The 16,527-nt window shown below is 54.4% G+C and overlaps 1 protein-coding gene across 1 annotated transcript in view; it reads left to right on the top strand.

The window, feature by feature from the left end:
• The first annotated feature begins 1,873 nt into the window (after nucleotides 1-1,873).
• The window catches only part of LOC116641366 (ficolin-1-like), a 55,659-nt gene continuing 41,005 nt past the window's right edge, over nucleotides 1,874-16,527 (top strand). The window contains exon 1 of the mRNA XM_032419025.1: nucleotides 1,874-2,018. Within this exon, the coding sequence (XP_032274916.1) occupies nucleotides 1,874-2,018 (145 nt within the window). The remainder of the gene's footprint in view (nucleotides 2,019-16,527) is intronic.

Raw genomic sequence — 16,527 nt, 5'->3', positions numbered from 1 at the left:
TCCATCCATCCATCCACCACCCTTCGACCATCCATTCCCCTACGCATCCATCCAGCCAGTCAGCAAGTAAACCCTTTCTCAGAGCCAAGTAGGCTCTGGGTCTTGTACAGCTGCTGGGGAAACAGAAATAAACAAGGTGGAGTTTATGCGGCCAGTGAGGTTCATGAGCCATTGAAGGGGCCGACTGTGGCCTGCCACTAGCCTCAGCAGCAAGTGTTCTGGTGTTCTGATCTCAGTGGGTGTGGAGTGCCCTGGGAGCCCTCTGGAGAGTCCCAAGCTCTGGTGTAGGGAGGGGTGGTCCCTGCAGGTGGTCCTGGGGCTGTCTCTTAGAGGAGGAGCATCTGCTAAGGAGAAGCGAACCAGGAGCAGCAGGTGAGTGCAGCCTCGAAGGCTGTGACTCCAGCGCTGGGGTCCGGTCCCCAGAGGCGGCTGGGCTGTCTCCAGCATCAGACATTACATTCAGGCAGGGATTCTCCACCTCAACACGACTGACAGTTTTAGACAAGATTCATTCTTGATTAGCTGCATCCGGCCTCTATCCACTAGATGCCAGCAAAATTGAGGTAACCAAAAGTAACTCTGGTTACCCTGAGTTTGAGGTTAGAGAGGCAAAGATTAGTATAAACACATTCCTTTCTTCCAAGCAGGTTGTGGTCTTCCCAGAAACTCCGTGGTGCTGAAGACGGTGGGCCACAGTTACGAGAAAATGATACAACACACCCACAATCACAAGGATCTCACGGCCTCTACAATGCTCTAAACCACAAGCAAACGCCTTGCAAACGTACGCCTATTCACAAAGGGTTAACAGCACGGGTTGGATTGCTACTCTCAAATGTGCATCAATAATACATATGTGTACGTGTGTCAACAGACAATAGGAACATACTGAATTTTTTTCACAGTTTATCCAGCATAATCTGCAGTTGGTCTGTATTTGATTAAATACCATCATCTTTTATGTACGAGTTACATAAGTAAGTAGAAAAATCATTTACAGTCTGCTGCCCCATGAAAAATTAATCTCAGGTCTGTCCTGCACGCGTATCCTGAGTTGTTGGGGACGTCTGGCTAATTGAATATGGGGAGGGGACAGGGTGTCATCTGAGCCGCTGTGAACCTCATTTCTCCATTTTAATAAGTTGGAGCCTTCAAGAATTTTCTGCAGATGTGTGGATTAAAAACTATACTCGATGGTTTTTTAATCAAACAAATCTTGCAGAAGCTTCAAAATAACGAAATATTTAGTACACTGCTAGACAGGAAGCTCCTCTTGGGAAATTATTTCCTTAGTTACAACATCACCCAAGTTTGAAAGCAAGTCCTCCCTGTCGGTGCGGGCCCACCGCACGGGCTTCCGTCTGCGCCTAGCGAACGCCGCTTCAGCTTCGGTGTCGGGGAAAAAGGAGGTGCCAGGCTGCCCTGGGCCTGGCTCTCGGGCCGGGAGCACCTCTGCAGGGCCGTGCTCCCTCTGGAGGCTCTGGGGAGGGTCCTCCCCGCCCCTCCCAGCTCCTGGTTGGCCCAGGTGTCCTTGGCTCGGGGCGGCGTCCCTCCCATTCCTGCTCTGTCCTCACACAGCCTGTCGTCTTCTTCCTGTGACCCTGCTATGTCTCTTTTATAAGGACACTTGCCACTGGATTTAGGACCACCCCGACCCAGGATGATCTCACCCTGAGACCTTTAGTTAAATCTACAAAACACTTTTTCTTTCTTTCTTTTTTTCCATTCCCAGGTCCTGTCTGTCCTTCCTTGGTTCTCAGGGTCGCTTTTGTGGCCTCCTGTCATATTCCTGACAACCAGTTCCTTTGCACCCGCTCGCTGCTCACGCGCCAGCGCCCCCCGCCCAGAGAGTCCTCCCTGGAACTTGTGGCCGATGCAGCGGGAAGGTGTCCGAAGCTGCTCCGGCTCCCTGGCTCACTGCTCGCCGTCCCCAGTCCCAGTGCCCTCGGGCACGGCCTCGAGATCGGGGTTTGTGGTGGTGATGCGCTTCCTCCACGGGGACCGTGAACTTCTCCCAGGTAGACCCTCTGTGTCCACGTGTCCTTCCAGCCCAGTGACTTTGGAGGCCGTGGGGGATGATGGCAGCCACCCGAGAGGGCCGGCCTGGGCCCCTGAGTCCCCAGCCCGAGAAGTGGGCCCAGCAGCCGCATTCCTAGCCTCACTGAGTGAGATGCAAGCACGCTGGCACTTCAGGCGCCCAGGCTTCCGTGCGTGCCCTCGCCCCAGGCCCTCCGGCACTGGGTGCTGTGTGCAGAGTGCTCTTTCCAAAAGGTGCTGTGCATCATGCTGCCGCGTCTCTTTAAAACTCTGATGCTGATGAGCGGCCAGGACAAAGCAACGCTAATAATGTGGGAGAAATACTCGTGGGAGTTCAGTGAAAGCCGCGGGGCGTGTAAAGACCAGGTGGAGATGAGGTTGTCCTCTCCCTTCCTCCCCTGCTGCTTGGGTCCCCTGCTGCCGTGCCACGTCACCGTGCCTGGCCTAGAACAGCCCCGCTTCTGCCTCCCACAGTGCTGGGTCAGAGCCTGAAGTCGAGGCGTCTGGAGGCTCCGCAGAGAACTGCTTCCTCTCTTTCTCCAGCTCCCAGAAGTACCGCATCCCTTAGCATGAGGCCGCTGCCTGGGACCTCCACGTCATCCCGGGGCTCTCATCCCCCCCCACCGGCCCCTCCGTTCTTGACCCAGAAACGCCACAGACCCGAGCCCTCTCTCACACCGCCTCCTCCAGGAAGCCCTCCATCTCTCCTGCTCACTGGCAGCCCCTCCCTCTGCTGGGATCCCAGCTCCCTGTGGCTCCCCGACATGGACACCGGGCCAGAGTGGTACACACAGCACAGCCCAGCGGGGATGCGGGCCCAGCAGCTCCTGTGCTAAGCCCGGCTCAGACCCCCCACGGCTGCCGTGGTTGGGGTTCCCTCTCTCCTCTTGCAGTGGCCTCCAGGCCACCGTCCGCCCCCCAGGGCCCCACAGGACCGGCCAACGGAGCCCAGATCAGTGCACTGGTCCAACACCTTCCAAAGCCTCCACCTGCACTCTGGAAACCCCAGGTCCTTGCACAGGTCCCGGGGCAGCACCCCTCCCAGCCAGGGTGAAGCTCTCCTCTCCGGCCACCTGCTCAGGGACATCGAAAGCCACCTCGCCCAGCTGGTCACTTCCAGGTCAACCTCAGGTCGTCTCCTGGCCCTTAACCCCTGGGGAAGTTGCCTTCTTCATCCCATGGTGTGCTTACTCTTGTCCCTTCCCCTCCTACCCCTTCTTACCTGTCAGCCCGCCCACTCCCTGCTTCTTGCCCCCCTGCTTCTCTGCTTCCCTGCCCCCCTGCTCCCTGCCCCCCTACTTCCCTGCTTCCCTGCTCCCTGCTCCCCTGCTCCCTGCCCCCCTGCTCCCTGCTCCCTGCCCCCTTGCTTCCCTGCTCCCTGCCCCCCTGCTCCCTGCTCCTTGCGCCCCTGCCCCCTGCCCCCCTGCTCCCCTGCTCCCCTGGCCCCTGCTCCTTGCACCCCAGCCCCCCTGTTCCCCTGATCCTTGCACCCCTGCCCCACTGCTCCCCAAACCATGGGCTAAGGAGGAAAAAGAAGAGGCTTTAATTTGCTAAAAGCAGCTGGTTTGGCTCAGTTCATGGAGGCCTGAGCAGTTTTAATTAGCACCATCCAACACTGTTCAGATGAATTTTGCAAACTTAGCAGCTCCTGGTTTTTCCTCTTAAAGTCACAGAGATAAAGTCACAAGAGGAGGCCCAAGTAGAGCCCCCAGGGTAACCCTGCAGAGTGCCCTTCTCCGTGTGCCCTGCGTGGACTTGGGCAGCTAAGCAGACTCTGCAGGCCGAGGAAGGAGGGACGGGCGGGCCCTGAAGTGAAGGCGACTGGTGGAGGCTAAGGACGCTGGGCTCTGCCCACGCGGGGCCACGGTCAGGATGCCTGCAAGCCAGACCCCGCTCACTCACTGCTCCCCACCGCTGGGAATCTTGCTGCTACCACCCCACTTGTGAGTTGGGGAAGGTTCACATCGCTGGTGAATGGCCAGGCCAGGTGCCTACCCCTGCCCCGAGGACTATCTGCCAGGCCTGGACCCACTCGTCCTTGTATTTTGTCTGGCATTGACTTTCTGCTCAGCCTAATCCCTGCCCGGTGCTGACTCGGCTGCCCAGACGGGGCCTTGGCAGGTTCGTACTTCTCGATGTCTGTGTCCTGACTGTCAGCCAGGAGTCTGAGTGCGACCTGTAATGGGAGCCAGCCGGGGCACTCACACCGAGTGCTCCCTGCGTACTCCCTGCGTGCTCCCTGCACACCGGTGCCTGCATTCCTGCCCAGGGGGCAGACGGCTCCCTCCCCGCCCCCCCAACAGCAGTGACCACCTCGTCTCACACCTCCTTGTACACGGGGCTCTGCAGAGGGTGGCTTGGGACTTACGTGTGTATGTCTGGCTCCCGGCAGCCCTGGAAGGCACCAAGTGCATGGGTCACCGTATTCACGTCCAGCTCCTCGGTGCCTGTACAAGAACATGCCGCAGGAGGTAAACTCAAAAAGATCGGGGCACTGATTTAAAAAAAAAAAAAAAAAACAGCGGGTGGTCCCTGATGGCCGGGGATGTTCTGAGCTCTCTGACAGACTCTTGGGCAAAAGGAGGAGCGAATGTCCTGGGGCCCACCTGCTGATGCTCTTGTGACCAGTGCAAAGCGACGAAGCATTCATGTTCCCTGAGGACCCCTTTCGGCAGCTGTGAGGCCCACCTCCTGCTCGACGCCCTTCCCAAAGGCCCAGCACACTGGGCAGGTGTGGCCTCCCAGCTGGCTGTAGACTCCGTGCCGGGGGCCCCGGCTCTGCATCCCCAGACACAGGAAGCATGAAGGAGACTTGGCCGCTTGGCCGGGGGCTTTGGGGGCTCTGGGGACTCCGGGGGCTCTGGGTCCATTTGTTTTCACCTGTCCTGTCTGGTCCCCGTGGCTCCAGGAGGCAGAGACGGGCTCTTCTCTGTTCTTTGGTTCCTCAGCAGCTCGGTCCCTGGGCCTCGAAGGGCAGTACACAGACAGGTGTTTCCGACTCCAAGGTCCAGGCACCTGTCCTGAGGAGCTCGCCAGGCTGCCCACCTGGAAAGACCCCTCGGCTGCTGTGTGGGGAAACTGAAGTGGCAGGGAGCGGTGGACGGCCTGCCACGGGCCTCGAGGGGCCCACGCCCTTCATGACATTCAAGGTTGTTTCTACGGGAACATAAACACACCCTGGGACCGCTGGGGAAATCTATTTAATTAAGGATTAAGTCTTTAAATTAAATTATGAAATCCGTAAATCCCTTTTGTACAAATTGGAATAAGGATACAGCTGCAGCAGGGGGTGAGCGGCGCACTGCGGAGCTCCGGGATCCTCCAGGTCGTCGGGGGGTGCGGCCCCCAGACGAGGCCCCGAATCAGAAGAGCCCCCTCTCTGCGATGGCAGCTAGGAAAAGCGAGGGAATAGTGGAGCTCGGACGCTGGCCATGCCCCGGGCTCCATCATCACCCAAAACCTCGTGCGGCAGGTCCCGTGAGCCTCCCTGAGCACGGAGAGAACCGAGGCCCCAGGGGAGAAGCAGCACCACGCGGGGCCCAGGGAGACACACGCCCCGCTGTCCCATCCACGCTGGGCTGCCGCATGGCCCCTGGGTCTCCCCAGCGTGCCCTAAAAGGCAGATGGCTCTGGCTTCAATGACCAAGTCTGTTTTTCAGAGTGAAGCCGCTTGAACCGAGGAGGGAGAAGTGCTTATTCTCCCTAATGCTCTGAAGCCCCTGATCTTCCATCTCTGTTCTGGAAGCGACCACCCCGCGGGTGGCCTGGAAGCACGGCGGCAGCAGGACTTGCTGCTGCAGGTCAGGGAGGCGCCCTCGGCACCCGCAGTGCAGGCTGGGGCACGCAGGTGGCCGGGGAGGGGCTGCCATGTGCCGGGTCCCTGGCCCCCAGCAAAGGTGCAAGCGAGCTCCGGGCAGGGAGGGGGCCCCATCACCCTCCTCTCTCTGGAGCGGTGGAAGGAGGCCCTGATGGGTTCGGGGTGGGCTCCAGCAGAGGCTGGGGACCCGCTGGGGGCACGGGGCCCACCAGTCCCGTGGGAAGTCGGATGTGGGTGCCGCCCCTGGCAGCAGGGCAAGGGCCGGGCCCCGACTCGGACAGCTCGTGACGCTGCAGAGCTGATAGCAAGGCTGGAACCAAATCACAGAAAACCCAACTTTCCATGCTGAAAACTTGTGCTTTATTCTGTGCGTCCGGACCCAGACCCGTGAGGCCAACAGGGAGCTCCACCACCGGGCCACACGGACGGACAGACCACACTGTGGGCTTTCGAGGGGAGGAGGGCAGAGGAAGCTGGTGGGGCGGCAGCAGCGGCTGATAGAAATGACAGTGAAGGGCAAGGTTAGGGCTGCCCGGCCACTCAGATCCTCCCCTGGGGCAGTGGTGGAGGCGCCTTTCCTGCGCGCCCACCGCCACGGACCTCTTCCCGGCCCCTCCTCCTACACCGCCCCTCTCCTGCAGCCTCCACCTTGTACCAGCAGGGGTTGACCCCTCTCCCCGCCAGCAGAGAAAGCCAGGACCCTCCAGGGACACCCCACCACCCAAGGCCATCTTGTTCTGAACTCTTCTGGGGAACTTTATCCTGTCATTTCTTTCCGGATGGTTTGCATCTGCCCGGCCAGCAAGGAGTATGCACTGGAGCGCCTTGGGCATAATTTGATTAAGAAGTCGAATCGCCCTCTTAAAAACAAAGTCCTACAATAATCATATTGACAGCTGGAAAAATGAACTGGGGCCCCTCACACCCAAAAAGCTAGATGCAAAACACAAGGACACCACCTACATCCCACCACACAGCCCAATTTCCTCCATGCTGACCTCCCGTGCAAAAGCCCTGTGGTTAGCTACTTTCAAGCACTGAAGATGCTGACCTCTTGCATTCTTATCACAGAAACACATCCAACCCTTCATTGCTAGGGTCTCCCTCTTACTGTCAAGAAAGACAAATGAGAGCAAACAGCTACTTATCTCCTTCCCACTCTGCATAAATTCCTAATCCTGGATTATTCAAAGTCTGGCAGCGGAGATAAAAGATCTGCCCATTAAATGACAAAACAGACAGCACAGCTGGGAGGGGATTAACTATTACACAGTGTGGTTCTTAGCAGGGAGCAAAGGAGCTTCCAGGAAGGAGCACAAGTGTGTGTAGAAGGAGTTTCCTGGGAGAGGAGGCTTCCACACCAGGGTCTGACACAGCCACCGTTTTACGTGCCTACTGGTCTGGGGGTCGGCAGTTCGGGCCGGCCTTGGTTGCCCACCAGCGGGATCCCTCATGCAGCTGTAGACGTGTGGCAGTGGATGGAGCCAGATGGTCCCGACGGCCTCACTCACGTGCCGGGCTGTTAGCTGGGCCTCTCTCCCCTCTGCAACCGGGCTTCTTTATGTGGTGTGTCAGGACAGCAAGATGGAGGGTGCGACCTGCAGCCCCTTCTCCACCACCTCTAATGGTCAAAGCGGGTCTCCAGGCCAGCCCCGAAGCAAGAGGTGGGGAATAGCCTCCACCTGTTGATGAAAGACCTGCAGAGTCACGTATCAAAGGGGTCTGTGCTCAGGGAGGTATGCGTCCATCAACCCAAGCAAACAATTTAACACTCTTGGAGAAACGTCAGCTTTACAAACCATTAGGGTCAGATGGGACCTCCCCAAGACTTTGACCTGACCACGTTGTCAGGGAATGGAGCAGATATAGACAGGAAGGCACACAGCACCTGCACCATGGGGTGATAAGCCCCAAGCCAGCAGGGCTGGAGAAGCAAGTCCAGGATCTCCACATGGTAGTGCAGGAGAGCACTTTGGCATCAGTTTGAGTGGGAAGGAGGAGGCAGCGGGAATCAAGCGAACGGCATGTAGTTATTTGGTGCCAAGGGGCACGTGTGATCCCCAGAGTTCTCATGAAGGCCTGCCCAGGGTCTGACTCAGAGTGGAAGGGACTCCACTCCTATCAGTCCCCAGCATGATGTTTGTGGAGTCAATGAACTAAAGGAAAGAATGAAGCAAGGTCTGGTCTGCACTCACACAAGTATGTCCACATTTATTGAGCACTTTATGTATGTAAGCATACTGAATCGTGGCAACAACCTTCCATGCAGCTACTATTCTCATCTTGTCACACACCTAGCTAAGGGCTCCTTCCACCACCTGTGATGTCCCAACAGGTAACCCCTTCTTGCCCACTCCAGGGAGGGGGAACTCACCCCCTGAGGAGGCAGCCTTCAGGGTCTGGAACCAGAGCAGGTCTGTGTTGGGCTTTGGCACATGCTTCAGAAAACCAGCACATCTAAAGCTTGAAGCAAGCATCCAGTGAAGCAAGGAAGCCCAGCCTTACTTCTCCTATCTCACCCATCTTGTCCTTGCTCAATCCCAGAACAAATGGGTAGAGGCCTTTCTGTTCCCAGCCAACATGGACTCAAAGGACCACAGGGCCCAGTGGTGGACACGGAGATGCAATGCTCAGGTCCCCATAAGGATGGCCTGGATGCTCAGCTTTGGGTAGTGGTCAGCACACAACCTCCAGCCATCAGTGCCCTTGCAGTTCTATCAGTTTCTGCTTTGTGTGTTTTTGAAGCTCTGTTATTAGGTGCATAAATGCTGAGGATTATTATGCCCCCTTTTAACTGACTCCTTTATCGTTATGAAAAGACCTTCTTTTGGTGCTATCTTTGCTATGAAATCTTATTTGTCTTATATTAATATAGCCAAAACAGATTTCTTTTGAATAGTATTAGCATGATATATCTTTTCTTATTCATGTTCTTTTGGGCTATTTCTGTCTTTATATTTAATATGGGTTTCTTATAAGCTAAATATAGCTTGTTTACCCAGTCTGCCAATCTCTGCCTTTTAATTGGGGTGTTTAGACCATTTACACTTAATGTGATTATTTATTGGACTGGTTTTTAATCTACCATCTTGCTTTTTTTCTATTTATCCCATATATTCTTTGTTCTTTTTGTCCTCTTTTTGAAGTGTTTTTTTTAAATCAACTGTGATTTTTTAAAAGAAAATTTTAAATCTTTTGTTGGCTAATTAACTATAACCCCTTGTTATAGTATTTTATTGGTTGCTTTGGGATTTATCATGTACACATTTAGCTTGCCAAAGTCTATGTTCAAGTAATATATCATTTCACCTATGGATTAAGAACCTCCCATCATTGTCCTTCCATTTCTCCCCTCCTATGTTATAAACTTCATAACACTTTTTTGTTTTTGATTTAAATAGATTTCCATATGGTCTTATTTTCCTTCTGCTTGAAAAACTCCCTTTAGTGCTGCTTGTAGTGCGGGCCTGTTAGTGATAGATTGTTTCAGCTGTTGCATGGCTAAAAAAAACCTCTTTATTTCACCTTCATTTTCTAAAGATAATTTTCCTGGTAAGAGAATTCCAACTTGCTGTAAGAATCAGTAGCATTTTTTTGTATCTGAACAGTGACATTTCTGAAAACTAAATAAATAATTCAATTCCATTTACATTAGTATCAAAGACAATAAAATACTTCGGGATAAATCTAAGCAAGGAGGTAAAATGTCTCTTACTTTGAAAACTACAAGACATTGATCAAAGAAATGAAAGACACAAATAAATGGAAAGATATCCGTGCTCATGGACTGGAAGAACTGATATTGCTAAGGTGTCAATGCTACCAAGAACTATCTACAGATTCAGTGCAATCTCCGTCAAAATTTCAATGGCATTTTTCTCACGAAATAAGAAAACCACCTTAAAAGTTAGATGGAACCACAAAAGACCCCAAAAACCAAAGCAATCCTGAGAAAGAAGAACAAAGCAGGAGTCATCATACTTCCCAACTTCAAGCTTTATTATAAAGCTGTAGTAACTAAAACAGGATGGAATTGGCATAAAAACAGGCAAAAAGACCAAAGGAACAGAACTGAGAGCCCAGAAAAATATCCCAAGTCTATATGGCCAACTAATATTTGACAGGGAACCAAGACTACTCAGTGGGGAAAAGACAGCCTCTTCAGTAAGTGATGCTGGGAAAACTGGATCTTCACACGTAAAAGAATGGAATTGGGGGCACCTGGGTGGCTCAGTTGTTAAGCGTCTGCCTTCGGCTCAGGTCATGATCCCGGGATCCTGGGATCGAGCCCTGCATCGGGCTCCTTGCTCAGCCTCTGTCTGCCGCTCCCCCTGCCTGTGCTCTCTCACTCTCTCTGTCAAATAAATAAATAAAATCTTAAAAAAAAGAAAGAATGAAATTGGACCCTTATTTTACACTGCTCACTGAAACTAACTAGGAATGGGTTACAGACTTAAATGTAAGATCTGAAACCATGAAACTCCTAGAGTTTTCTTTCTAGAGGAATATGAGAAAAAAGCACATTGGCATGGGTCTTAGTAATGATGTTTTGGAAATCACACAAAGCAACAAAATAAAAAACAAACAAGTGGGACCACATCAAACTAAAAAGCTTCTGTAAGCAAAAGAAATGGTCAACAGAGTGAAAAGATGGGATGGGAAAAAATATTTGTAAATCTTATATTTCTTAAGGGGTTAATTCCCAAAATATATGAAGAGTTCATACAACTCAATAGCAAGAAACCCACAACTGATCCAATTAAAAATAGACCTTTTCCCAAAGAGGACATCCAGATGGCCAACAGACACATGAAAAGATGCTCAACATCATTCATCATTGGGAGAATACAAATCAAAACCGCAATGAGATACCATCTCACACCTGTCAGAATGGCTAAAATCAGCAACACAAGAAACAAGTGTTGTCGAGGATGCAGAGAAAGGGGAACCCTCATGCACTGTTGGTGGGAATGCAAACTGGTGTGGCCACTCTGGAAAACAGAATGGATGCTTCTCAAAAAGTTAAAAATCGGGGTGCCTGTGTGGCTCAGGCAGTTGAGCGTCTGCCTTCGGCTCAGGTCATGATCCCAGGTCCTGGGCTCCCGAGCTCAGCAGGGAGTCTGCTTCTCCCTCTGCCTCTCCCCTGGCTTGTGCTCTCTCTCTTGCTCACTCTCTATCTCTTTTTCTCAAATAAATAAATAAATAAAATCTTTTTTAAAAAAGTTAAAAATTGAATTACCATATGATCCAGCAATTCTACTTCTTGGTATTTATCCAAAGGAAACAAAAATACTAACTTGAAAAGTTCTCTGCACCTCCATTTTCACTGCAGGATTATCTACAATAGTCAAGACCTAGAGACAACCTAAGTGTCCATCGATGGATGAATGGATAAAGAAAATGTGGCACGTTCACACACACATGCACACATACACACACACGAATATCATTCAGTCACAAAAATGAGGAAATCCTACCATTTGCAACAATGTGGATGGGCCTTGAAGACATTATGCTAAAGTAAAATAAGTCAGACAAAGACAAAAACTATATTATCTCACTTGCATGTGGCATTAAAATGCCAAACTCAGAAAATGAGGTTGGATCTGTGGTTCTCAGAGGCCAAGGTTGGTGGGCGCGGGCTGGAGGACGGGGGTAGAAAAGCAGTGCACAACATGGTCAACGCTGCTGTACACCGTGGAGGAAAGTTGCCAAGAGGGTAGCTCCTGAGAATTCTCATCACAAGGAGAAAATCCTTTCCTGCTCTTTTTATCGTGTCTGTGGGAGATGATGGGGGTTGACTGAGCCCACGGTGGCCATCATGTCACATGTATGTAAATGAGCCGTAGAGCTATGCACATTGATGGATGTCAGTCACTCTCAGAGTTCCAGCTCGACAGCCCTGCTCTTCTTCCAGACTCTAACGATGCTGATCTTCTCTGCCTCGGGTTGTCCCGGACAAAAGACCTGACCTGTCCTCCCTTCTTCAGTATGCACTGTGTCCTTTTGTTCTGCCAACCTGCGAGATATTCTCTGTATCACTGATTGAAAGCACGGGATTGTTCAGTACCGCGGTGTAGCTGTGCTTGGGGTTTTGGTGCTTGGAATTCACTGGGATTCTTGGATCTCTGGGTTTATAGTTTTCATCACATTCAGAGAATGTTTATATTTTATTTCTTCGGATGCCTTGGTGGCCCCGTCTCGTCTCTCCCTCAGAGACGTCAATCACAAATCTGCCAGGATGCGTGCGGCTGTCCCACGGTCACCACGCTTTGCTAGTGCTTTCTGTCTTGTTCTCTCTCTGCGGAGGCCACACTCTTCCCAGTGTCCCATCTGATGCCCTGTGACTCACGATGTCGTCGCACACACCGGCTGATAGGAACAGGCCCCACTCCTGGTCTTGCTTGTGTTCCTAGGACTGCTCCCCATGATCCTTTTGGGTATTTTTTCCCCTTGGCCTCACGTGCTTACTTGCTGAAAACCCACGAGGTTCCTCGGCTGATGTCCCCCCCTCTTCGGTGCTCTGCCTCATAGATGGTGACCACCTGGGCCCCCCAAACTCCCAGCTTCATTTCCTCCAGTGTGCAAGAACTCAGGTGTCCTCCCGGCTCCCCCTTCTTGCCTGCAACCTGAAAACTCTCTCTAGGCGGGCAGGTGCAAGTGTCCTGGGGCTTCCTTCCTTTGTCTCACACCTTCCAGGGTGTATTTCTTTTGTTGTTTGATGTCCAAACTCCTGAGAACCATTGTCTGATATATTTTGTCTAGCATTCTGGTGTTTTGTGTTGTGTTTTTTCAGTCGTATCAGGAGGGAGAGAGTAATCTGGTTCCTGTTACTCCTTCTTGGCTGGAAGCTACATTAATTTTTAAATTTTCCCAAGCCACGAAAAGGTTTTTGCTAGAAACATTCACTCCAGAAATATTTATTCACCGAAGGTAAATACACCAGCCAGTGGCCTGGGCATGGGGAGGCAGAGTGGGAGCAAGACAGATGGGACCGCTGCCCTCAGAGGTGAGAGAGACGTCAAGAAAACCACACACTGACTGTTTAATTACAGTCATGATACCCGAGGGTTATAAAAGCTGACAGCATCCAAGCAGATGCGATCAAGTCAATGTGATTATTCATGAAATGTACATTTTTGGGAAATGACTTATGATGAGTTCGTTTGCAGAATCAGGTAGAAGAACAGAAAGTGGTCCAAACGGCCACTGGCTTCACCAGGCGGGAGCGAGGCGGCACGTCCTGGCGGCAGGTGGGGGCGGAGGACAGAGGGCAGGGCCTCTGGAACCCCTGCCCTACGTGTGGAGTCCCCAGGGAGATGTGGCTTCCCTGCTGCTTGTCCCCGCAGCCAGCAGCCAGGCAGACATCCACGCAGCACACGTACACCAGGCCTGGGGCTGGCTGCTAAGAGCTGAGGGACGAAGGAGACCGGCAGAGCTCTTTGGTGGGTGGGCACAAGCACTAGAGGGGCTTGCAAGGGGCTGGAGTTTGGGGAGGGGCGGAGGACCCAGCAGGCTCTCACTGACTGGGCACATAAGGCTGCAGGTGCATGGTAGGGGCAGTGGTCACAGGGAAGGAGAGGGACAGAGGGTGGAGGGGGCCAGCGGGGGCCCTGGGGCAGGAGGACGGGTGCGATGCAGGAGGAGGAGGGGGCAGCAAGTGCCCGGGAGGGGCCGGGGGCTAGGCCAGAACTGCCCAGGACCCTGAGTCTGCCCTCACTTGGACAACTAATAGCCCGGAGCACCCACGTGCACCAAGAGCCCTCAGGGTGTCTGCTGAACAGGACGCTGGCTCGGGGTAAGAGGTCGGTGAGACGAACTTGGGATTCAACGGGTTAAAGCCCTCATCTTTCTAGGTCACCTCAAAATGGGAGCCGAGCTAGAGAAGCATTTCAGCAGGTTGTGTAGAGGCTTTCTGGGCAGGAGGTTTCCACTGAGTGTCCTCTTCCTCCGCCAAGAGTGTTCCAGGCACTGGGAAGCCATCGTGCCCCTGAGAGTCCACCGGCAGGTGACGGGGTGACAGGTGCACCTCCTCGCGTGCTGAGGGCAGCGGCCGACGGGACACGGAGGCGCCCTGGCCCCGGGCAGGAGGAGCGGCTTCTCCCTGCTGTGATCAGGAGCAGGAGGCAGGCGGGACTCTGTGGGGTTGAACCTGCTGTGCTGTCTCGAGGCGTCCGTGCCACCTCACCCCGGTCTCAGTAGGAAGGCAGAGCAGCTGAGATCCTCAGGGGCTCTGAGCTTTAACACAACTCTCCGGGCCATGCCCCTGGGGCTCCGGGAGACGGCCAATGGGCCAGGACAGCACTCCTCCCTGAACAACCGGGGCCCCACACCCAGGCTTCGCCTGTGCTCTGGAGCTGAGCTTGTTCCTCGGGAGGGTCCAGGACCTCGGCTCGGAGGAAACGCTTGGAGCACAGCAAACTCAGCCGGGCCGCGGCGCCGGGGAGCACCCCGAGAGTGAGGACGCCCCTGTGCGCACGCCTGGGGGGCCGTGTCTCCCGTCATCCCCCCCATACCCCATATGCTCCTTGGAAGCCCGGATGCTCCAGCTGTCAGAGTAAAAGCCGCCCCAGCCCGAGGGCACAGGGAGATAACGCAGGGACTTCGATGCCGGATCCCAAATGCCTCCCACCTTGCCTGGCCGGCCAGAGCGTCCCTGAGGCAGGGCATCTGTGTGGAGGGGCCGCTGCCCTCTGCGAGGACGCAGGGTGGGGGGCGGGAGCGCGTCCTGGCCTCACTCAGGAGCCCCTGCGCCCGGCCGGCTGGCCCCTCCATTCCCCATTAGCTTGGGCGTCCTTGCCCCAAACCGCCTTGAAAATATCAACCCCTCAACACTTGGCCCTTGCTCACAGAACCCACTGCCATTTATTATTCATACCGAGGAGGTTTTAGGAGAGGCTGGGCACTCATTGACTGGGAAGTACAATTATGATTTCATTAAAGATTGATCACACATGTGGCTGGTCATTTAAATAATGGCACTGCTGACACCGTTAATTGAATGACAAATGATCCCACCCTCACTCCTCCGAGTGATAGCAGAGCCTAAGAGAGGCCGCTGGCCAGCCTCCTGCCCGGAGGTCAGGACAGAGTCAGGGCAGGGCAGCTGGAATGCGGGCTGCAAATCAGGCCAGCGTGGGGGTCAAAGGCACGAGGCCCGACGTTGGGGCCCCCCTGTGTCCTCGGACCCACGCACAGCCGCCGCCTCTCCGTCCACAGCAAATGTCTCCAGGAGGAACTGAATTTCAAGGTAGTAAGACAGACACCGTGTGTGTGGCTTAACGTCACTTCATCACGAAAAGCAGATTGACGGAGGCTGAAGGCGGGGACGGCCCTCCCAGGTCCTGTGATGTCAAGGTCGTCTGACTAGACCTGCACGGAGTCCAGCCTGTGGGCGCCCGAGGAAGGGACCCATCGAGGCACGTGGCACGCACGCATTCGTTCACGTGGGCTCAGTGAATGAACGTGGGAACAGAGAGCAGGCCAGCCTGCGCCCCACACCCCGCTGACTGTCCTCGGTAAGTGGGAGAGTAAGACAATTCACAGAGAACCATGTCAGGGAGACCCCCAGCCCGGCGCCCGCCCCTAGAAGCCCCCGGTACCCATGAGCCCCTGTAGGGCCAGCCCCTGCCCTGGGAGGCTGGTGGCAGCGGGAAAGCATTTCCTGAGGAAGGCAGTGCAGCACCCCCTACCCCCCTCCCCCTGCACCTCCAGGGAGGGCAAGTTTCCAGGCAGAGCTTCCAGGAAACAGGAGGCAAGGGAGAAGGTCTGAAGTCCTGGGGCTGCAGATCACAGGTGCAGGATGGCTGAAGGGGAAGCTCAGGTGGAGGGCATAGGTCTTGGGCTCCCTGGAGGAGGTGCCCTTGGGGCAGGGCGGGCAGTCAGCTCATTTCCAAGAGGTTCTGCCCCGCACTCAGTGGGGATCGGGGATGCAGTTCCCTCTGGCCCAGACTGTGCTTTCACTCCCCCTTGCCTGTTCCCATGTGAGGTTTCAGCCCAGATGCATGGCCTCCTGGACCCCACTGGGCTTCTCCAGCCATGCAACCCCGGGAGGCCACCTGAGCCCCCTGCCTGGCCCTCTGCCCCCGGCCCCCTTCCCTGGGCTGACCAGGCTGAGTACAGGGGGGGGAGGCAGGAGAGCAGGGGTGATGGACTGCAGGGGAGGCAGCGGGCCACATTTGCCCCCAGAGGAGCTGCCCGGAGCTTCGCCTCTGCTCAGAATAATGAGGCTTCTGTCTTTTTCCGCGGCTCTGGCTTACTAAGCACTTTCCCATTGACATTTCATGCCACACTCACAACCACCCGGCTCCCCTCTTCCAGCTGCAGAAACAGGGCTCCAGGCAAGTGAAGGTCACACGGCTTTCACAGGAGGGAAGCTTCCACTCCTCCAGATGGCTGGGGTGCCCTCAGACTTCCCCTTCGTGCTGGAGCTGCCTGGGGGACCCCGAGGTGGAGTGGGGAGAGCGGGGTGGCTTCCCGCTGCTGCTTATCTGCTGTGTGACCTTGAGCAACTCATATTGCCTCTCTGGGCCCATGCTGGGCCCCAAATGTTGAATGTTCAGTTCCCAGCTTGGCACCATTTACCACCTTCCCCAACAAGGTTATGAGCACACACATTGCCCTCACCAGATGGAAGGTTCTGGGGCCCGAGTGCCCCCAGCATCCCTCCTGCG

Source organism: Phoca vitulina, unplaced genomic scaffold (genome assembly GCF_004348235.1).
Source record: "Phoca vitulina isolate PV1807 unplaced genomic scaffold, GSC_HSeal_1.0 scaffold21, whole genome shotgun sequence".
Classification (NCBI taxonomy): domain Eukaryota; kingdom Metazoa; phylum Chordata; class Mammalia; order Carnivora; family Phocidae; genus Phoca; species Phoca vitulina.
Note: the sequence above shows the minus strand (reverse complement) of the source record. Positions and strands in the feature narration are given on the sequence as shown.